Source organism: Embiotoca jacksoni, unplaced genomic scaffold, assembly GCF_022577435.1.
Source record: "Embiotoca jacksoni isolate LCO1_2020_lvr unplaced genomic scaffold, fEmbJac1.0.p SCAF_36, whole genome shotgun sequence".
In the NCBI taxonomy this organism is placed as follows: Eukaryota; Metazoa; Chordata; class Actinopteri; family Embiotocidae; genus Embiotoca; species Embiotoca jacksoni.
This window is the reverse complement of record NW_027185388.1, coordinates 2,416,938-2,440,151: the sequence shown is the minus strand read 5'-3', so window position 1 is coordinate 2,440,151 and position 23,214 is coordinate 2,416,938. Positions and strand designations below refer to the sequence as shown.

Sequence of the window (23,214 nt, the reverse complement as noted above, 5' to 3'; positions counted from 1 at the left end):
TCCCACTGCGGTCCAAAAGCTGAAGGGACACACACACACACACACACAGCCGCGGTCCTCGAGTCCCCTCCTCCGGGCTTCTCCTCCGGGCAACACGGGCTTTCATGGACCCCCTTCCTGGGCTTCTGTGGACTTTGAACCGCAGGAAGCTCGAGGAGCCAACGCACAACAAACGTGCTGGCTGCGCGCGCGCCACAGCTTCAGCAGCTGCGCCAATTTCGTAACGCACGAAGTTGTTGGCGCTTCGTCAGAAGAGAGCAAACTTAATGCAGGTGGAGCTTCCGTTCGCAGAGGAAGAACTTTAACGAGGATTTCTTCTGGGACTCTACGACAGTAAAAAGCTGGCGCTCACCTGGACTCCTGGAATTAAATCGCGAGCGGTTGAAATGTCCGCGCGCTCAGCAGCTGCTTTATTGCTGAGGCGGCAGCGCGCAGCGGGAAGCCCAACAACTCCTGTCCGACAACACCGACCATCATGTTGGCTTTAGCAAATAAACATTTTCTACAGATAGACTATTTTTATTCACCAAAGTCTCTTTTTTGAGCTGCGGGAATTTCAGACGACCAATAGTTTGGCAACAGTAAGAAAGAAAGCTCACTCACTCACGACGGAATTATATATTTCCAATATTCACGGTCAAGGCATTTCTTTTTTCCTTTTTTTTGGAGGACTGTACCGAATAAGAAAGAAGCAAGTTTGTGGGGGGAAGCAGAAAGGAGATGACTACCAACACTGCTCTCCTGTTCTTCGCTCTCTCGCTTACAAGTGAGTTATTTTATATTCTTTAAATTGACCAAAATAAGAATGTTTGTTTACCGATGATTTATTTATTTATTTATTTGAGATGAAATGTTGTTCTGGCCGCTCAGCCTGTGATAACAGTATTTTCTAGGCACTGATCCAATCTGGCTGCTTTGAAGAAAAAGACAGAAGACAACCACGGTGGTGATATTTTACCATCGTGCAAAAATCTTTTGGAAATTAGGTTACAAACGAAAACTTGCTCACACGCGCGCGCGCGCGCACACACACACACACACACACACACACACACACACACACACACACACACACACACACACACCAGTAGTTAGCAGTGGCCTGTCAAAGTCAGCACAAAATGCAAATAAGGAATTGCTTTTCTTCCCGCGATACTCCCCCGTACAATAGTCCTTTATTTTCTAAAACCCCACTATAGCTTACTTAAAATTGAGTAATATTTTTCATGACTTTTAATCGGTAATTTCTCAGTTATTTTCTGTTCAGAATACATAAAATAATATTGGACCCAGCCATCCACAATCCTCAAGACCTGAACCATTATAACGTCTCATCTTGAGAATTAAGCTCTATAAAATACTGTAGACATATTGTCATTTTTCTAACATCATAATCGGAGCTTTTGTGTGGATTTTCATATTAAGTGATGAGTTGAAGCTTTCACAGAAAAAAAAGAAACAGATTGGTCAGGTATTTCTGTATCTTTTTTTTTTTTTTCCATTTTAATTATTTATTTTTCCATTTATAATACCATGTGATGGTTAGAAGAAAAAAAAAAACTTTTCCCCATCCCAGAAAACTTCAAAATACCTTTTTTTCTCTCCATTTTACTCATAATTTTCTGACAAAGTTTGAAATAAAAAAGAATGATGTCCAAAAAAGAAATCCAAATCAGCCTAAAACCACCTTTATTTGTGTCATTTGCAGAAGTTAAACTCTTCCTTGAGCTACTAAAACAACCAAAACTCAGTGAAGGAATATCAATGATATCCCTGTGTGTTTAGATTATGTTTAATAGGAAGGAATTAGTGGGAATTATCTTGCATAATTTGCCTTACCTGTCCTTGTATTCTGCAAAATGTGATCCACACTGTTCAGAGGACGCCACTGTACCACAAGTACGAGGGGAGATGTGTATTTCTGAGTTTTAGGAATCAAAAGCAACCACAACCACACTCTTGACAACATTGTTGAGTGTACGTGGTGCTCATACTCTTAAAATACTGCGAAGCAAAAGCAGATGGACCCCTTGAATAATTTACAGAGGGCTATTTTATATCCACCACCCAGAAAGCACCATCTCCCGTCTTTTAGGCAAAACACTTGGTTTGGATGTCTCACTGCCCTAAAAGAAGCGACCTTGATTCCAGTTTTGTTTAATGGAGTGTTGTGTTTTACTTCTTCCACTCATAAAACTGGTTTAACTTATAGGCTATAGGGTTTCTAACTTTAACTCCTTCCAAGACTTTTATTCTTTGAAAACATTAACAACACACACACAAACCAAATTTAAACAGCAATGTTTGCGTTGTGTCTACAAAAGTCAACAGGACTCGGATATGAAGATCAGGTACGACAGGCAAACAAAGCCGAACATTATTCTGCAGCGTCCATCAAGGCCAAGATATTCTGAAATTGAGGTTTAAATGATTTAAAGGGTATAATACATCTAGAAGGAGAGCAGCACTTCTCCGTGTCTTCTATCATGTTGTTATGCGTGTTTGCATTTCCCTCAAGGACGGGAGCTTTGACCGGCCCTGGCACTACGCAACCATGTTTGGCACCGGTCCTCGGTGTTGTTAACTGATGCTGAAACTAATGGAAAAATTAGGAAACAAAGCAGTGCCTGCAAAATAAACAATATTCTTAAAGCAGTCAAATCCTTCCATGTGGTATTCAGGAAGTACAAATTATATCTGCATACTCCTGGAGGCTACCCAGCTCCTATTACATAAAAGGGGGCGGACATTGGGGCCGCTTTATTTTACAGTTCACATACGCTGGACTTAAAATAAGAAGATTTTCTGTGCCCCGACTCTTAAAAAGGAACACCACCAGTTTTAAAGCTGAACTAAAGTTGTTTAAAGCCACACTAGACTCTAACCTGCTGTGATTGGGTGGTTTGTTTTGTAAAAGTTTGGCTGTCAGGACTTTAGTATGGTAATTACCATTAGAGGACTTTTGTTGTGATTTGGCGCTATATTGATAAAATGAAATGGAATTGAATTCGGCTGGTGGCTCAAGATACAAAGCTACCGTAAAGATGAGTGTGCGGTAAATCTTAATAATAAGTTGACAGATGATACCACAACATTTTTCTCTTCTCTGCCTTTGTAGCAAGTAGCAAAATTAGTGCTCTATAACAAATTAAACATTTTCAAATGGAGACCTACTTGTCTCCTGTTTGGTGATATTTACATAAAGTATTCTTAAGCTGCAATACCACCGAGTGCCACTAGAGGTCGGATCCAAAAAGCCTCCGGCTCCATAGACTCCCATTCAACTTCTCTCATAAAATTCTCAGTCAATAAAATGTGTCCATCAGTTATCTCGGTGTTGTTAGCTGAAGTTGCTCCTTCTTCTTAGTTTTCTGGAGGTCCATCTGAAAATAATCCCTCATTCATTAGAAAAGAAGATTCAAAGAGATCTGTTTTGGGGAGCGTGTCTGTTTGATTGACAGGTATGTGGTGCAGTCAGGTTACGGCTAGCAGCGGGCGGGACGTAGTATCGCTGGGTTTCCAATCAGATCAGTCAGATCCCACCCATTTCCCCCCCAGTTCGTCCAAATATGGTCACTTCCTGCTCCAAACTAGCAAGATGGCGCTGGTCGAAATCCAAACTCGAAGCTTCACGACAGCCGTTCCCAAACCAACGGGTGACGTCACTGTTAGTTGCTGCTCGGTTCATACAGAGCTGTCCTGAGGCCCCTGAACGTGATGAAATAGGTTAAACCTTCAGTTAATCAAACACTTCGCTCTCCAGCAGGGATTCTTCACGACGGCAAACCGCTCGTTCTCCATTTCTCACCGAGTCGTAACAGATCCGGTTTCCTCCCTGCTGCCGAAACCACTCCTGTTCACCCTGACGTGACGACTTCAAACAGCGGGGTGCCGTTAAAAAAAGCAACATCCGTGTTCACGCAGCCTTTGCTGCGTGTAATCTTACAAAAACAGACAATTCACGTGGCACAGAGCGGGAAGCCGTCCAGATATTAACTGCTCGCTGCTCTGTTGTCAGTTTGTCTGACGATGTAGACATAATGGAAGCGGAAGCAAAGACAATGGTCCAAAAGCATGTTTCGGTTCTGACTTATTCATACGATCACTTTTACATAAGCAATAATTCAGGGCTGAGGAAACACAAAGCTTCAGGGATCATTTCACAAGGATGGATGCATGACTGGACTTCTGTTTGTTCTCTTTTGCTTTGCAACCCTGCAGTGAAACGCCAGACTTCAAAAACACACACACACACACCCCAACACACAATCACGCACTTCTACATGATGCAGCCTTAACGCCCTGTGGTAAATAGACTTCAACTCTTACTCACACACACACAGACGATGCAGTGACATTTTTTTTTTCAGTTTTAAATGAAACACACACTGCCACCAGAGTTTGTGCTTTGCTACAGGACAAACACATGGCATTTATTTCTGACATTAATTAATGGCTGACCAACAAACAGAGCAGTCAAAGTTTCGTGTCTGTGATTTCAAGATTTAAAATGTATTTGAAAGTTTCCAGCACTTTAAAATTGTGCGTCATCAAAATGTCTTTCCTGTCTAGGCAGCGGGGCCGAGAATGCAGAGGAGCGGCTGGTGAACTACCTGTTGGGTCCGGAGCGCTACAACAAACTGATCCGACCTGCCGTCAATAAGAGCCAACAGGTCACCATCTCCATCCAGGTGTCTCTGTCTCAGCTCATCAGCGTCGTGAGTATACACACACATACGTCAATTCATCTGTCCGTTATTTTATTCATACTCAATTAGCTTTTTAATAGTTCATAAAATTGTTGAAAAATGTTTCCCAAAAGTCGAAAATGTCTCGTTTTGTCTTTTGCTTTGTCAACTTAAGAAGATGGATTCAGAGAATTTTAGTGGTCAAACTGATAAATTGGCAATCAAAAATAGCTGGTGAATCATTTTCTGTCATCCAATCAATCGATTAATCGACTAATTCTTTCAGATTTATGCTATATACAAATGATTATGTCTCCGAAACCTCCTGGCTTAAACTCTGTATTGTCATATATGAGATACCCACTTTAACAGCCGCTGTATTTGATGTAACCAAAATCCATTACAGACAGGTGTGATTATTTGGTTTGTTAAGCAGATGTACAGTCAGATATTATGTGAACCCAGTTTTATTATCTCTGCAGCAGGAATGTGCAGGTTTAATGACACATGGGATGAGTCGTAGAGATGATGCGTTCAAATGGGCTCGTATTTATCGTGTACAGAAGAAGAGTCCGTGTGAACGGCCTCCTCTTGTTGATATTCACGACATCGGAACTCAAAATCTTTCTATAAGCCTCGAGTTCACCAGTTCTGACGTGTTTGCTGACGTTTACAGAAATATCAGAGGCCATGAAAATCTATTTTTTGTCGGATGTTAAGCATGTAGAGTCATAACTTAGAGGAAAATGTTGATCTTTCCCCTCTGTGCCTTTACATTTTTACATTATGTTAACCCCCCGCTGTTAGCTTGCTAAATTGTTAGCCTCTGTGGCTTCTAGACGCAGTCCGTGTTGCCGTTGCCTAGCAACGGCGTTTTTTTTTTAACGATTTAACCACTTGAACGCCGAGCATACGGTGCACTGCGACTACCCGCGTTGTAACCACGGTTTTCCTTTTAAACGCAGCAAGATTCATCTTGCGACATCTCGCCAATACAAATATAACACAATATTTATTATTTACCAAACACTTTCGCTGACATGAGACGTCCATGTTCGGGCATTTTTCTGTTTTATTATGGAGAACCAGAGATGTTGAACATTAATGAAAACTCAGTTATGACAGCTCTTGATGTGACGTGGATTACAAGGCAGACGCAACCAGAAAACTGTTTTATTTTATGTTTTCTGAATGAACCTTTAACTCAAAACCGACTGCTTGACTGACATTTCAGTATCTCTCGTTTTGTTGCACCGGTTCAAGAAGGACAATTCACATTTCAGTGGAGGTTACTGACATCCTTTTATCTCAGGCGTTGCTCCTCTCGACGGGCCTTTTCCACGGCATTAATTTGATCTTGTCAAACAGGGGGGAAACAAAACGCAGCCGTTCCTAATGATATAAATGATGGTTCTGCTCTATTTATGTGTCCAAATAAGGAAACGACCATGTGACAGTGAGTCAACATGCACAACACCAGGACTCTGAAACAGAGGCAGCTGAGTGGAACCGAGGCATCGTTCATTTTATTATTTAGCCTCCACCTGTGCTTTTCCAGCTATGACATGTCAAAACATCTTCCATGAAAAAAAGGATTATTTCAAGCTTGTTTGCATGTTTTATTCAACCAGAATAATTTAAGAACACCTGTGTGGGTGTGCAGAGCCTTTAAACTGGTGCAGTACTTCTTCCAGCTCCCTGCTCTCAGGAAAATAACAATCTGGCAGTGCAAAGGGTGTAATTGATTTACTTAAGCTTTTATAATCATCATGTGATAACTTTGTGACCGTTAAACAGTATTAACTTCTTTACAACAGTTGTGTCACTTAAAAAAGAAAATATCTACATCAGTATTATAATAGCATCACACGATAATGTGAAGGTAAAACTCGATGATAATGCATCACGGTCCAGAGACTTGCAGGTTAGTTGAACTGGCAACTTTAAATTGCTTGCAGGTGTGAATCTTTTTATGCCTCTTCGAGTTAGCGCTGAGACGGACAGGTGCCTTGTCCAGAGCGTCACCACATCGTGCCCCAGTGCATGCTCGGACAGGCCGGAGTCGGAACAGGACAAGCAATTCGGAAAAGAAATGGATGAATGTGTCTTGGATATTTGGTTCCTGGAAAATGTATTTCGATCTGTGGATTTTTTTACGTGCTTTTTGAAATGTTGAATAAAGTCTGTTATTCATTATTTGCCACGAACACTCAGAACAGACTTGAAATCACTTCAGCTGGTTTAGTTCAGGTTTTCACCTCATAACAATGGCTTCTAAATATGATTTGATAGTTAAGTTTTATATATATTTCGTCACATCACTTATTACATTACTCTGTTACCAAGCCGTAGGAATAGGAGGAACTACGGTTTTAGTCTGATATCGTTGTACCACACCGTTGTTGTTGTTGTTGTTGTACGTTAAGAGGCATTACTGAGTCACTGTGGCATCCCGGCACGCCGCCCTCAGTCCGACCCCCTGGGTGTCAGTAGTTTGGTTCTTGTCCTGCCATTATTGGGCAGCATTTGTTTTTTATAACTGATGATTGTGAAGTTGGATTGTACGGACCCGGTACTGGACAGACTGGATCGGTTCAGCCTGTAGTTTATGTTGTAGCTTGCCTCGATCCGGTTTTGCAAGACAGCAGAAAGAAAACAGTCCTAAAAAATATATATATATATATATATATATATATATATATATATTGTTCCCATTCGGAATATTTTTCAGTCCGGTTTTGTGTTGCCATTAGCGCATCAGTACGCCTGGTTTGTTTGCTACATACAATTGCTTCAGTTTGGTAAATAGCTTGATGTGAACTATTTGATCTAGTCTCATATTGCTATTTAAACTATTTAAACAAACACAACACAATATATTAACACTGTCAGTAACATTATACAATAAGTTACCTTCATAAGCAATAGCTAGCCATTGTTGGCATTAACAGCTGTTTACTGACCAGCGTAGCAGAAAAATTGCAAGTTTAGCATCAAACTTTACACCTTTACTCGCCAAGAAGCTGTAGTGGAAAGATAACGCCGAGCTGAACTCCTCACTGGTCCTTCTTTCTGATCAGGTGAAGGTGAGAAGACGTTACTTCTTCTTCCACTCGTGTTGGACTGAAGGCAGACTGGAGACAACAGTGACTCAGTCACCTGCCGAGGCGATCGTAAACGCTTTAAACTATGAATCTTACTCGATGCACCCTGAACAGCCTTCATTTCCAAGATTTTTTTGTAACATTTGTTAGGTGTGAGGTGTTTGCTATTTTGCCCAAAATTTTTTCTGTTATCGCGTCCCATTCCTGAAGGTGTGCTTAGACAAATTTGTGCTATAAGTGAGTCTTGCTAAAAATCAATACAAACACCCAAAATAAAATGTAATATTATGGAAAATGATTACCGACGCATAATATCTGAATGGTGTTTTCTTGCAGAATGAGAGAGAACAGATAATGACGACTAACCTGTGGTTGTTCCAGGTAAACAGTATGATCTTTTTCCAACATTCATGTGATACTCTGTGTGTTCAGTATGTTGGTCAGTAGTGGAGTTTGTGACTCTCTTTGTCTCTGCAGGAGTGGAATGACTACAGGCTGAGATGGGACCCCGACAAATATGAGGGCATCAAGAAGCTGCGAATACCATCCAAACATATCTGGCTCCCTGATATTGTGCTCTACAACAAGTGAGCGTGTGCATGTCTTCCCACAAAAATGGAAGATAAGTTTGTTTGTCAGTGTTATATTTAGGGAATATGGATCCTTTTAAATTCAGTCAGTGTGAAACACCCTTTACAATTTGTATGCATGTGTTTTTACTGGCCTCATATTATTGGATTACTATTCTAATATTAAGAGGCTTTTGAATATTACCACCCAAGTTTTACAAGCGGAAAATCTGCTGCTAAAATAAGAGTCCCTTTCTATGGGGATTTTGAAATTAACAATTTCCGCTTTCTGTCTTTTAATTTTTCCCAAACCTGTTTCTGCTGAGCTGAAGGGCTCTGGTGAATAATCTGGCTTCATTCTCATGTCAGCCAACCACAAGTTTGTCTAATTATTATGACTACGATAAAGAGGGGAGGGATGCTCGTGCAGTGCTGTGATTATAATCACAGGAAGCAAGGGTGGAGGAATTTAATACGAGTGTCGTATAGATCGTTTGAATAGAGTTGAGGTTTTTCCTGTGCTTTCCACTACCTTACTCTTGCAGTGCCGACGGTGTCTACGAAGTTTCCTTTTATTGCAACGCCGTGGTCTCCAACACGGGGGACATTTTCTGGCTCCCCCCGGCGATCTACAAATCGGCGTGCGCCATCGAAGTGCAGAACTTCCCCTTCGACCGGCAGAACTGCACCCTCAAGTTCCGCTCGTGGACCTATGACCACACGGAGGTGGACCTCATCCTCACCAGCGATTTTGCCAGCCGAGACGACTTCACGCCGAGCGGCGAGTGGGACATCGTCTCGCTCCCGGCGCGCAAAAACGAAGACCCCAACGACATCACGTACCTGGACATCACCTACGATTTTGTCATCCAGAGGAAGCCCCTGTTTTACACCATCAACCTGATCATCCCTTGCGTGCTGATCACGTCGCTGGCCATCCTGGTGTTCTACCTGCCGTCGGACTGCGGGGAGAAGATGACGCTGTGTATCTCCGTGCTGCTGGCGCTCACCGTGTTCCTGCTGCTAATATCCAAGATCGTGCCACCCACCTCTCTCGCTGTGCCACTCATAGGTTAGTCATGTTTATTTTTGTCTGTGTCACACTTGTGTGTAGACATAAGAAAATTAGGGATATGAGCACAACGGATTTACCGTATCTACAGGTCAACTTTGATAAAACTCAAAGTCCTGATAGAATACACAAGATTAACACATCTGACAGAGACATTTTTACTGAATCCACTGTTAAATCTTTTTTAAGCAGAACCAAACTAAATAAAAATCCCATTTAGCTTGTATACATTTTAATTTTTCACATTTACTACTGTGATTTTTAAACTGTTTTTGTCTTTAACGAAGTTTAACGAAACAGAAAAATTACAATCTGTATAGTATAAAACATAATAAATAGTTTGAGCCTCGACCTTTATTTGAAGAACAAATGACAGAAAATTGCGTAAAGAAAAACAGCAGTAATGTTTGCACTCCTCTTTTCTTTCCGCCTCCCTCCCTGTAAGGTAAATACTTGATGTTCACCATGGTGCTGGTCACATTCTCCACCGTGTGCACCGTCTGCGTCCTCAACGTGCACCACCGCTCCCCGTCTACTCACCACATGCCCGACTGGGTCAAAGGCCTCTTCTTGGTCCGCCTGCCCACCTTCCTCTTCATGAGGCGCCCGGGCCCTTCCAACGTCCGCGACAAACTCCGCCGAAAGTACGCCAGCAGGAACGCCCTGTGTAAAAACAATTCCCAGGGCGCGACGGACAAGAGGCAGTACTCCAACATCCGCCTCGGCGGGATCCAAACAGACCCCGACTCTTTCTACGTTAACGAGGACTTGGCGCAAAAGTTCTGCTGGAGGTTGGGCAACGTCTCGGACGGGAGCGGCGGCTTTTCGGACTTCCGGAGGCCTTTGGCCGATCAGTGGGACGCAGATGTGGAGGAGGCCGTGGACGGAGTGAGATACATCGCTGAGCACATGAAGACTGAAGATGACGACGAAAGGGTAAAGACACAAAGCTGCGGCTGGAATAATAGATAAGCGATGATGAGTGGGAAGAGATAGGATCAACGAAAATGAAAGGAATAGAAGACAGAATTAATATTGGAGCGATAAAATGAGCAAAGAAAACACCTGTGACGGCAGATTATGAAGATGGCTGATGTCAGAGATGCGACGAGGAGATTATTAGGTCATGATGAGATAAGGAACAAGCCATGTCTTAAACCGTTTAGGATGAGTTTTTTTCTTTTGTGTAACACTATTACAATCTGTTAGTCATCTATTTTACTCTGAGAAATATCAGATATCTCCAGAAAACCCTGCAAACTGTCCTATATAGACATAAACCCCAACCCCAGATTTGAGGCTTCGGGGCTTCCAAACTTTCACAAAACCGTCGCACTTAATAAATATTACAAACATGTTTTGCTGTTGTAATTGCTCATGGCTGATCTTTTATGAAGTTGCCTCTCTTGTGCTCGGTATCATCCATCTACAGCGCAGTTAAAAATACAACCTGATCCGCCCTGGGTTGCCTAAAAGCCTTTCCAGACGCAGGAGCAGTTATAAAACACTGCTTCTGATTGCACTCGAAGGTTCCCTGAGGCCGACGCCGTTTAGTTGAGGTCCCACCAAAATCCTTCTTTAGGGGCACGAGCCCAGAAAAAAACATCGAGTGCAAAAACTTGTGAGCACAAAAATTAACAAGTTTATGTTCCTCTGGACCCACTGAGGAAAAAACATGTAACCCTGAAGGTTTACTCAGCCACTTTCTAATCACGACGTGATCCGTGTTAACAACCAGGCTGAACTTGTTGGTTTTTGTTCCAGATCATAGAAGACTGGAAGTACGTCGCCATGGTGATAGACCGTCTGTTCCTGTGGATCTTCATCTTGGTGTGTGTGGTGGGAACTCTGGGACTCTTCATGCAGCCGCTGTTCCAGAGCTACAACACGCCCACCGCCGATGACACGGAGTGAGTCGGCGCACACGTTGAACACGCACGTTGAAGCTCACATTCAAATATCCAAATACAAAGGAAAACACTCTGTTTTCTGTCTGCAAAACAAACGGCCCATTCTTCTTCAAAGAAAGGCTCAGCATTTGTTTATCTGGGAGTCTCCCATATTTTTTTTCGATTCCATTGTGTATTCTCTGCGGGTCTGTGTTTCACTCTGGTTGGGTTATGGATAAATGGGTTTTGATTTATAACAGTTTCAACATTGTACGAAATGGCCATTTATTGAGAAATGTGGTTTCCGCTTCTGCGACACCTTCCCAGCCCGGCTCGATGCGCCTACTGCTCACCACCTCCATTAGTTTTAACATTAACTTGATGTCCACTCTGTTACAATCCAACTCCTTGGAACAATCCTCAATGGGGACCCACATAGTCCCTCGTGAGATCTTGGGTCTGGTAATACCAGGCTAGTGTCAGAGCAGCGTTTACATGCTAGCGGACCAGAGTACCAACCTTTATAGTGTTGCTACCATTCTGCAAAACCTTTATTTCAGCTAATGCCAATCACATTTGAACATTAAGTAGCATTCATGCACCAAAGGATTTTTGCAGAGTATCCTTTAATTTATATTTCTATCTAACATGTTGTGTTTTTTTCTTTACATAGGTATGGAGATTTCTAGGATTTCTGCACCAAGAAAAAAAAATGAAACGTTCGAATAAGCATCTGTCGTAGAAACTTTAAAGCCATGCTGCTACACCATATCTGACTGCGATCTGCCGCTGCTGTTCGGATCGGATACGTAACAAATCCAATCAGTGCAGCCAGCCACGCCTGTTGTTTGCAACTGTGGACTTCAAATGAAGACTGAATAATACCAGTTGCTTAATGCATGGCTTCTATTTTTACCACTCAAACTCTGAGTAACTTTCATCAGGGAGGCGCAGATGACTCGGACAGCGCCTGGACACAATAGACAATACAACTTCTGGCTATTTTTTCCCCACTATAAAAGATAAAAACAAAAAATCGGATGAAGAATAATACAAATTTTCCGTCTTTCGTTTCGGACGTCACCGCTGATGTTGAACTCTTTACAGACTGTCCAATGGAGGAACACTGCAGCTCCAATCAGGTCTGCTTTCCTCTACAGCAGTTTTGAAATGAAAATGATATAAACAGTTGTTGTACCAACTGGTGCAACACCGAGGACCATACTTCCTCCTCTCTCTCTCTCGCCACTTCTCAAAACAAGCTTTATTGTACCAAAATGAGGACATTTCGTCCTATCCACCTTTTCTCTTGATGAAAACATGCACCATCTCTCTTTCTCTTTTTCTCTCTTTTTCTTGTTCTGCTTCAGAGCTTTGTGCTTCCTTCCCACCGTCTACCGCCCGAGTAGTGTTGTAACCATTAATGCATTGTCTTATTTTGAAGAATATGTATCCTGCTCTTGCTTTCTCTCACTGTGTTCCTCTCACTTGTTTGGTTATTCTCTCCTTGTCTTGTTTTTTCTGTGCCAAATCACATCACGAGGCTTGTCGATAAAAAGCCTGCTCTGCTTTATGGAAACTTTGGGTGAAAAGGGAAAAAAAAGGATGTAAAGACGGACAGAAGTCCTGAAAATATTGATGACATTTAAAGTAACTGTGACAGAATGATTCCTTGCAGTATACATATGCACACATCTTTATTGTGTTTTATTATTTATTAAAGGAAAATATTAACTCCACCTGTGTGCTTCTCCGCCCAACAGCCATCACTTATACTACTGCCTTAAACTGTGGTTGAATATTTTAGCAGAAGATGAATTAAAACTAAGTTGTAGCAGCACCTTTACATATTAACAGTAATTTGACACTAACTGTATTCTATATACAATATGTTACAATATATTTAATAAAAAGCTGTGTGTTTCATTAGCTTTATGTGTTTGACCAGTGCTGTATACCTCCACCATTTATTTGTTCACAAACACTGTCCAAGTTTCTTGGGTGGTTTTACATTTTACAGTAAGAAAACCACACGTAAAGGATATAATCAGTGATGACTAACGGTTCTGGTATTGATGGAACATGTTTATCATTAATTATATTAATAACACCAATGCTTTTCCCACTGTAATCAGTCAAAATAGCCAATTTGACAGTAAAAACGTGAATGTTCTTTTAATTCAGGCTCGTGGGGTTTCAGGTTGGTTTCAGTTGATGCTACAACCCTGAATGATGTCGCTGAACTTTGTACTCAAAGGGTTGGTTCCAATCACACATCAATATACGTGAAAATACCAAGTACAAAATGATAAGAAAATTATTCACAGATGTCTTTGCCGTCTGAGAGGGTTGGACATCAGATGGCACAAACTAGTTATTTTCTAGTACAACTCAGCCAGCGGGAAATTCATTTGTGCAAAATTTGTATTTATACATCATCAAAATTCCCCGACAACCTCAAGCCTCTGCAAGTGTTTTACATTTACACAAATGTTTATCACATTCACAAAGTCTCTCATTCATTTTCCAACAAAAATGGTGATAAACACCCACAAGCTGAGAGAATATGTGCAGACATCAATTTATGGGTCATGATTTTAGAATTTTCAAAGTCATTAAATAATTAAAAAAATGGTTATAAAGCTCTCATCTTGTCTTAAAAAACACATTTTCCTTCATTTTTACTGGCGCCTGGTAGTAACGCATTCCTGCGACCAGAAGGTGGTGGTAATACACGTAAAAGCTTTTTGCTGAACGACATTAAGAATCAAAAGCGTGCGAGTTGCTTTGGCGAAAGGTGCATTTAGAGCTCAAAAAGTGTTACGTCTGGGGGCGTGTCTGGTTTGATTGACATGCCTGGGTGCATTTTTTTGTATAGTTGTCCTCCGTTTCTCAATCGGATCGATTTAAATCCACTTTTTGGAGCCAATCTCTAGTGGCACTCGGTGGTATTGCAGCTTAAGGCCCTTTTCCCTCATGGGCTTCATTTTTCAGACCCGGCGGCTACGTCCACTTTTATACACAGTCTGCGGGTAAAGCGAGCATATGGAGCATAAGTTTGCTGTGAGATAAGCAGAGCAAACAACGACTCTGATCTCAAAGACGATTGCCAAAGACACGCATACATTTGTTCAAGTCTTATCGTTTTTGACGTATTTGTCTTTGAAATGCCCGTCCCTACTTCATACCGTAGTTGAGTCTATACTTTACAGGATGCAAGTCGCTGAAACACTGACAGCAGGAGTTCAGCACTGGAGAGTAAATGGAGAACCACTCTCACAGTTGGAGAGTGGAGGTGAGAATTATAGAGTGTGTTATTGCTTTTGTGGATAAATGACGCTCTGCGAACACAGAAGCGGAGTCCTGACAGTGAAACATAAAAGAAGGTGTTCAGTACTCCCAAGCGGGGCAGACGAGGTTGACAGAAAGTGGTCTACGTATTTTTATTCTCTTCAAAAAGTTGGTGTTATGACACTAATATGTCACTTATGACGCTTTTCATCCAGATGAACTTTTTCAAACATTTTTTGATCAAACTGTATCAGAGGACAGCAGGCTTGTGTGTGTGTGTGTGTGTGTGTGTGTGAGTGTGTGTGTGTGTGTGTGTGTGTGTGTGTGTGTGTGTGTGTGTGTGTGTGTGTGTGTGTGAAGCCTCACTAATATATGTATGAGTGTTTCTCTCCTTGAGAAATACATATTCAGACTACATGCATTTGCCCTGTTTAAAATTTAATTATTGTTCATCAGTATTATTGGAGAGATAAGAATCAACCACAGTGACATTTTACGCAGACTTTTTTGATGCAAACACAGACATGCACTTCAGTGAACCTTTTTTTTTTAAATTTTTTAAATTTTTTTATTTAGCTACCTGTGGTCAGTGGATAAATCTGAAGTGAAAAAGGGTTAAATCCACATGAAGGGTTACATCCTGTTAATGGACGCTGTGGTTGTTGTGCATCAGTGTGCCTCCTTCTCTAGCCTGACAAAACAGCATACTTGCTTGATAGCACTAATGCGGTTTTGTTGCACTGAGTGTGTGTGTGTGCGTGTGTGCGTGTGTGTGTGTGTGTGTGTGTGTGTGTGTGTGCGTGTGTGTGTGTGTGTGTGTGTGTGTGTTTGTTTGTGAGTATATGTGCCCAAATATGTGAACTCCCATCTGCCCACAAAAAGGTAATATCAGGTGAAAATAACACCACCGTCATACTGTCAGCCGCCTCTGAAGACAGAGCACATTGTTACTTTTAATGTAGTGCTGCATGAATGAACACACACACACACACACACACACACACACACACACACACACACACACACACACACACACACACACACAATAGGTGATGCTAAGATTTAAGGTGCTCAAATCCTTGATCTCAGCAAAAGTGAAGCACTGATACCTGAACTCAGCACATCAGCAAAAAATAGTATAAGCCTCTGCTGAGGTGGACAGTTATCGATGAAACATATTTACTGTGCCCCCTCTGGTTTGTACGTATGTGTGTGTTTGTGTGTGTGTGTGTGTGTGTGTGTGTGTGTGTGTGTGTGTGTGTGTGTGTGTGTGTGTGTGTGTGTGTGTGTGTGTAATATCAATATAAGGTTGACTGGAGGAAGGTGACAGATGTGTGCTGGTGTGTCTGGGGGACCAACAGGCGAGAACTCTGGAGGCCAGCTGTCATACTGTAGTATTAGATTGTGTAATGTTTCTGTTGTTCTGTGCACGTTAGTTAATTCATGAGAAATATTTTCAACCCGGTATCACGGCAGAGCATGAAATGGACTCGCTGGTTCACTGCAGCAAAATGTGAAATAGCCACGTTTAGCCTGTCTAGACGTGACAGTTACACGTTTTAAAAGCGTGACACTGACACGCAAGTAAATGTCCCCCAACAGAGGACAACAATTTTGTTGTTTTTTGTTTCTTAACTCCAACCACGTGTTTTAGGGTTAGAGTCCACGACAGGAAAATGTGTAACTGTCACGCCTAGACAGGCCAAACGTGTCTATTTCACGTTCTGCCGTGCTACCGGGTTGTTTTATCATGTTAGCAAACTATGCACTTACAATATTTAGGTTACTTCATAGTAACATGAGAATATAACACGAATGACATTTGCGTCCAGACTTTGCTGATATTTAGTGGAACCCGTTCTTCCCTCGGTCCATGCAGTGTTTCCTGCACCACTGGCTGTCACACAACTCCAACGCAGATTATTTTCACCCCCATGCAAAGCGTTCTTTTCATTAAATGTCACTTTTCATCTCCAAAAATGCCTGTGGTGAGGAGCTTATGTAAAAGTACATTTTTTCTCATTCCCTTGCTTCCAAAACAAGTGCGGCTCATCCAGATGCCTTGCATTTGGTCGCAGGTAAGGTTTCCCTCTAATGAATCATCCATGACCCTTTTTGTGCATCAATGTGCACCACCAAGAAAGTTCTGGGTTGGAAGTTTGAGTGACGACCGATCTGGATGTCCCCCACTGGTTTGTAAATTGCCATCTCGCTACTTTGGAGCCAGAAGTGACCATATTTGGACGAGCTGCATGGGAGGAGTGAGCAGTGAATCTGATTCGATCTGATTGGGAACCCAAAAGCCCACCAATAGCAGAAACTTGCCTGCATCCTGTGCACTTCCACTTTTATATAGTTTTAGGTTCGAGCCTGCTGATCAGCTCTCAGCCTTTCTGTGTAGTTTCCATGTTCTCCCTGTGCATGCATGGGTTATCTCGAGGTGCTCCGGCTTCCTCCCGCAGTCCAAAAAAAAAATCTTCATTAACACCTTGAGAATCGTTACGGTGACCCGAGCTGGGCCTTCATGAAAACCAAGAAAAGAAAACGGAACGGACAGAAAAACAAACAGAGCATCAGTGTCCTTCCTTATGTTGCAGGATTGTCTGAAAAACACAGGAGCAGGAAATCGGGATAAGCAGAGCAGCAATGTGGTTCACGTAGTTCAATGAAGCGAGGAACGCTCCGACTTTTACACTGAGGAAACTAAACAAGCGCTTCACAAGCACGCAGGTGAGCCAACTCCTCATACGAGCACAGCAATGTACACATTTTGGTCGGTAACCCAGTAATATTTAGTAATATTTAACCAAGTGTTTTAGCTCTAAGTTTCATTTTCCTGTAAATCACACGGCTCTACGGATGCAGTAGGTTCCATTTTGGTCCACTACAGGAAAACGTGTAACTTTCACGCATGTTTTTCTGTCGTGGACTGTGGCGTGTCTATTTCACGTTTTGCCGTGATACCGGATGGATTTTTAGGCAAAGTTGGTATTGTGTCAAATAGTCAAATAATATCCTGGTTCTATTTCTGTTCGTGCTATAACTGTTTTTGTGTATTTGTCTTTTTGATCCTCTCACGAAGAACCCCATTTAATAGAAATCCCATCATGGAAATAATCTCCAACGTTGACATTTAACTGTTTCTTAATCTCACTTGTGATGTGGTGCCTGGAACCACACAGCAGACGTGCAGATTTGCATTCTTATGCCCTGCGACGTTTGCCAGTGTTATCTGAGGTCTGCATCACGTTTATAAATCTGGCTCCCTGCGTTGCTTAAGTCTCCTCAGGTTACTCTCCTAAATAAGCATGGTTTTATTAGCGCCCCACCCCCTCGGCAGTCATCCGGACTGCTCGTTCTGCTCCGTCTACCAGTGCTCGTGCTTGAAGGCGGAAACACCATCGCTCCTTTACACACACTCCACCAAACTGGACACATGCCAGACTCCATCTTTATGGCCCATTCCTTCTTTCTATTTCTTCTTGTCTCTTCCTCTTCCATTTATTAACCACCATCCCTCTTCTTCCCTTCCTCCCCTATCCCTTCCCCTTCTTTATTTTTGTTTCTGCTCTTCGACTCCTGCCTCCCTTCCTCCAACCCCCCCTCTTTTTTTTTTTTTTTTTTTTCATTCTTTTGTAAATTGCGTGTGGAGAAATGGGAACTAAAAATATGCCGGTGATAAACCCAATTATCTGTCCTTTTTCACGCTGCACGCCCAAATAGCTGAGACCATGTGACAAGCTTTGTGCCAGATACCTGCCTTCGGTATGAATCCCTGTGTGTTTGTGTGCACACACCTGTGTGTTGTGCTACTCAGTGAATTATTTTAACAATTTCCAATGACTTGCTGTGGAACTACAAAATTCTTGATCACATATAAAAATATGAAATCGTTGATTTTGACTAGAAAAGTGATGCGTATCCTTCAGTCCAGAGTTGTGAGAGAAAAAGACAAGACGAAGCAACACCAGTGCAACAATCGGCCTCTCCCAGATGACCCTGCAGGATTATATATTTCGGAGTTTTCACTGTGTCCTTGTGGCTCCTCCAGGTTTCGCCTGCTAAGCATGATGGCTTAAGTCAGCTTGTCCCTCTGGATAACCCACTTCCAGCGGCACACAACATTTGATCGGCCCGTGTGTCAGCTCGCATGCGTGCGTGCAGCGTGCCGGCTGCAGATGACCGAAAAGGACACACTCGCGCAGAAACGCTGCACTGAGAAATAAATTCGGGCTGAAAAATGAATGCCCAATTTTTTTTTTCTGTTCTGTGAACAAATGTCGAAAGCAAAATTTGAATATTTAAAAGACTTATCCGTTCAGATATTTCACAGCCTGCGCCGCTCTAATGCACCGAGCTCGGCAGCCAAGTTTTGATTCTCCCTTTTCAGTCCATTTTTTGGATATCCAACACATGTTAAAACCTCCCCAGTGTTGACTCTAATGATGCTCCCTGTCCCCAAACGCCGCCACAGCAATGAATAAAAGATATCCGGTTTATGCGGAGAGTAATGAGTGCAATACGCTTAGACAGCACTTATGATGTACTAACAGAGGTTTGAGCATGTTGAAGTCTTCCTCTTGCCTGTGGCTGGAGTGTGTGTGGATGTCAGATACTCATTTCCTTCGCAATCACAAGCTGTAACAGTCAACTGTTGCCAAACTGGTGAGCTGCCATGCTCACTTCAGATTCATACCCATCAGTTTACAATCCATGACTTGCAATCCCCTCACACAGAGACCTCAGTGATTTAGTATGTGTGTGTGATTGTGTGTGCGTGTGCAGACTCTCATAAGCCACATATGGGAAGAGATACTCAGAGTTTAAAACTATTGACCTGGGTTTTATATATACTTTGGGCAGAAGCTGAGGCCCCCAATTTCATTCGCTGCAATTACGCAGAGCATGAGTTAACCCATTTTTTGGACTACATGTACCAGACCATATGACATTTCCCCATCCTGGGGGAAATTAGTTTTGCAAAATCAGCACAAAATCGTGGGAGCATGAATGTGTGTGTTTTCTGTGCGCGCATATATTCGCTCTGGCATAAAATACGGTTCCTGTTGCTGACATAAATCATCCTTTTGTGGGTCTACTGCACACACAGGTGAGGATGAGGCTACACAACATGACTCCCATTGCTGAATAGAGCTGAAGCGCTGTGTGGGCAGAGTCAATCAAATTATTGCTTCCCTTAATCAGACAAATGAACAGATGTGTTTGTGTAGGTGTGTGCATTAAGCTGATAATCCTGCGTTGAAGAATATGACTGCCACGGTTGGCACACCCCATGCCAGTTGTTTTGGTGATTAAAAAAACAGAATGCAGAAATTAAGTCATCATTGAGGCACTAACTAACATTTTACTCCAAATTTGTTTGTGTAAACTCTACAAACAAAGTTAAGCTCTTTTGTGAATGTAAATCCATAATAATTGATTTTACGCTGGACAACAGTACAAGTAATTTTTCATACATGTACGTTACATCACGTAAATGATATGTTGCTTCACGTAGGTTAAGTAAGTTACCACTGACTTTTGCTTTCTCACGGACTCCAACATTGGTCATTTAGGTGGAAGTTCTGTTTGTTCCACTGAACCAACTTAGATCTTCTCCCTTTGCAGATATGATCACTTTCTGTTCTTTGTCACGTGACCTCCGTCATATGACACCCTTCTTCAACCCTGCATGTGTGTGTGTGGTTTTTTTTATGTGTGCCTATAGGTGAGACAAAACGTGACACTGACACGGTATCCTCTGGTGGACTGACAGGTGTCTGACCAGCTGGCACAGCAGAGTCCGTTCAAAGGTTTTAAATTGACGCAGATGCAGAAAATATTCTGGTAATTTTAGCAGTAAATTAAATCATCTTTGAAACAATGCAAAGAAAGAAAAGAGTAAACAAGGAGGCTGTTGTCAGTTTCCATGTGATTATATTCATGCATTGCAATAATAATCTGGTTTTTTTTTTCATTCAGGAACATACATAGTAACATTTCACAGTATAGGTAAAAGGTGTTTTTAGGGTATTTACTATGCCTTGCTTGTGTGTATTTACGCATTCGTCATTTATCTTACATTTTCTAAAACTTTTTCAATTCTATTCTTAGATTGTCTGTGTATGTGTATTTTTTCTTTCTATTTATCTTATCCTGGAGCTGCTGTCACGACTTAATTTCCGCACTGTGGGATTAATAAAGTCTTATTTTGTAATAATCCCAATTGTCCTCAGAACCAGAGAGAGATATGCGTGTTAGGATGCAGTAAAAGTAGAAAGTGTAAAGAGTATTTCAAAGGTCCTAAATGTGATTAGTTTTCTGCTCTTATCTGGATTTCATGAAATGAGTCAGTGTAAATATTGAATTAATGAACTTCCCTTTTTGTCCTGCGTTGGATCAGTGAGCAGACCTTTGCAGAACAGACTATTGTTAGAGAGGCCAACTGATGTTATTTCTTCGATAGAACTGCACTGACTCTCCCTAAAAATCCTTCTGACGTCCATATTGTCACCCTGACCTCTTTCCTCCACCTCGCTCATACAAGACAGACATGATATCCTTCTATTTGCCTCATGCAAGCTTCCAGAGGTCTGTGATCACCTCCGCTCACATTAAACCCACCTCAGTGAGTTGTTCCTGCCAGGAAAAGTATAAAAAAAAAGAAAAAAAAAAAAGGGGCCATCCAGATTTCATTACTTGGGGTTGAAAATAAAAGCACTTTTCTTGGGGTTAGGAAGATGTGGCAGATATGTAGATGTGAATAATTCAACATGGTCTAAAAGTTCTAGCGAGGGAAATAGATATTTTTTATGTGTTGTGGTTCACTGGAGGAAGAATGATGGCATCAGTGTGCTGTAGGTGCAAAGGAGGGGAAAACGAAAGCTCGAGGAGAAAGGTGGCAGAGAGCACTGAATGCAATGCAAGTGAAATAAGAAGACAGAAAAAAAGCAAAAATATGAAGAGGAGGGACTGATTGATGAAGAAAGTTGGTGCAGGAGGAAAAGGACTCAGGAGAAGCAGTGGAAATGGAGGCATGGTGCTGGGGAGAGACAAGAGGATGACACTAATGGCTCTTGGACTATGTGCATCCAGCTTTTAAAAAAAAACATGAATTAAACATCGACCAGGGCTGAGCAGCGGGACGAGCTATGGTGCATCGCGCTAAACAACCCTGGCAGAAACATTGATTCTCACCTAGTTCCTCCTCTAAACTGCTTAACTAATAAGGCTGGCGAAGACAGGCGTGTCATGACGCCACGCTGTGAGCTCAGCACTTGTCAGATGGCGACACCGGCAACAGCAAAAGCACATTATCCCCGTTGTGCTTGTGCTGTTTTTGCCCTCATCTGTCGTTTTTTTTTATGCAGTGCTCGTCTGCGGGGATGAGATTCAGTAAACTCCCTCCGATCGCTGAGGAAATAAGAAGAACAAATTAACAATGTTGTGATGGTTCTGCTTGCGTAGAAATGAGGGGAATACTGAGTGTTGTGACATCTCTCAGGAAATACATTGTTGTGAAGGTTGACTGTGTTTACCCTGGGTGACATAAAAGTGTGTATGTGTGTGTTTGTGTATGAGCACCAATGCACACACACACACACACACACACACACACACACACACACACACACCTATATTGTAGTCTATTTTTATCCCATATGCCTCATCTGGTGGAGTTTCACCTGAGGCAGGACACCACAAACTCAGCTTCAATAATGCAACATGACGCAGGTCATCAGCATTGATTGGCTGATTCTGTAATTCTGTAAACACATCTCACAGTGATTTTATTTTTAATATGATTTTAGATCTTAAAATTACCTTGAGGAAAAAAAACTAACAGAATAATCCTTCATGAACTTATTACTTTGATTATCACTTTAAAACAGGTCACCTAAGTAGAAAAAAAACTTGACATGTTGGAACATGTAGGGCATTTTCAAGACGTAATTAACAAGGACACGTAAGCACCATGCACAGGTCCAGAAACCCCGGAGCCTCAGCTCGTCTCATCACACCTAATACTACAGCATATGGCTTGTTATTATGTTAAATAAATGAGCACAGAAAATGGAAGGGACTGTCCTGACAGACGATAATCAAGCCAGTATCCCGGCAAAGTGTGAAACAGACACGCCGGTCTACTACAGCAAAACCCAACCACGTTTTTATTTTTCCCAACCACATGTTTCAGCTAAAAGTTTAATTTTCCTGTAAACCACATGGCTCTACGCATACAGTAGGTTTCATTTTTTGCCCACTACACAAAAACCCGTGTAACTTTCACACCTAGACAGGCCCAAGCGTGTATATTTCACATTTTGCTACAGTGGACTGGTGTGTCTATTTCACAGGTCCTAATAATGTTGAGATTTCTTTTAGCCAAAACCAATTTTTTTCTTATATTTGTATTCATTTGTCCTTAAATAATAGAGATTACTTTGAGCAACATTTAAAGCAACAAAGTAAACAAAATATTTATTTTGAGCCAGAGTACAGTGTCCAGGTCATCAGTATGTTCACTGAAGGTAGCATATGTTTGAGTTTGTTTGTGTGTGTCCAAAAGCAGGTCAGGTGTGAACAAACACACACTCTCTC

General features: G+C 41.9%; 1 protein-coding gene across 1 annotated transcript; it reads left to right on the top strand.

The window, feature by feature from the left end:
- The first annotated feature begins 245 nt into the window (after nt 1-245).
- On the top strand, nt 246-13,242 carry LOC138208214 (neuronal acetylcholine receptor subunit beta-2-like). Its single transcript, XM_069165948.1, has 8 exons — nt 246-766; nt 4,573-4,718; nt 8,129-8,173; nt 8,270-8,379; nt 8,907-9,433; nt 9,879-10,369; nt 11,198-11,343; nt 11,996-13,242. The coding sequence occupies exons 1-8, from the start codon at nt 721-723 to the stop codon at nt 12,009-12,011; spliced, it is 1,527 nt and encodes a 508-aa protein (XP_069022049.1). The 5' UTR covers nt 246-720; the 3' UTR covers nt 12,012-13,242.
- Nucleotides 13,243-23,214: the final 9,972 nt, after the last annotated feature.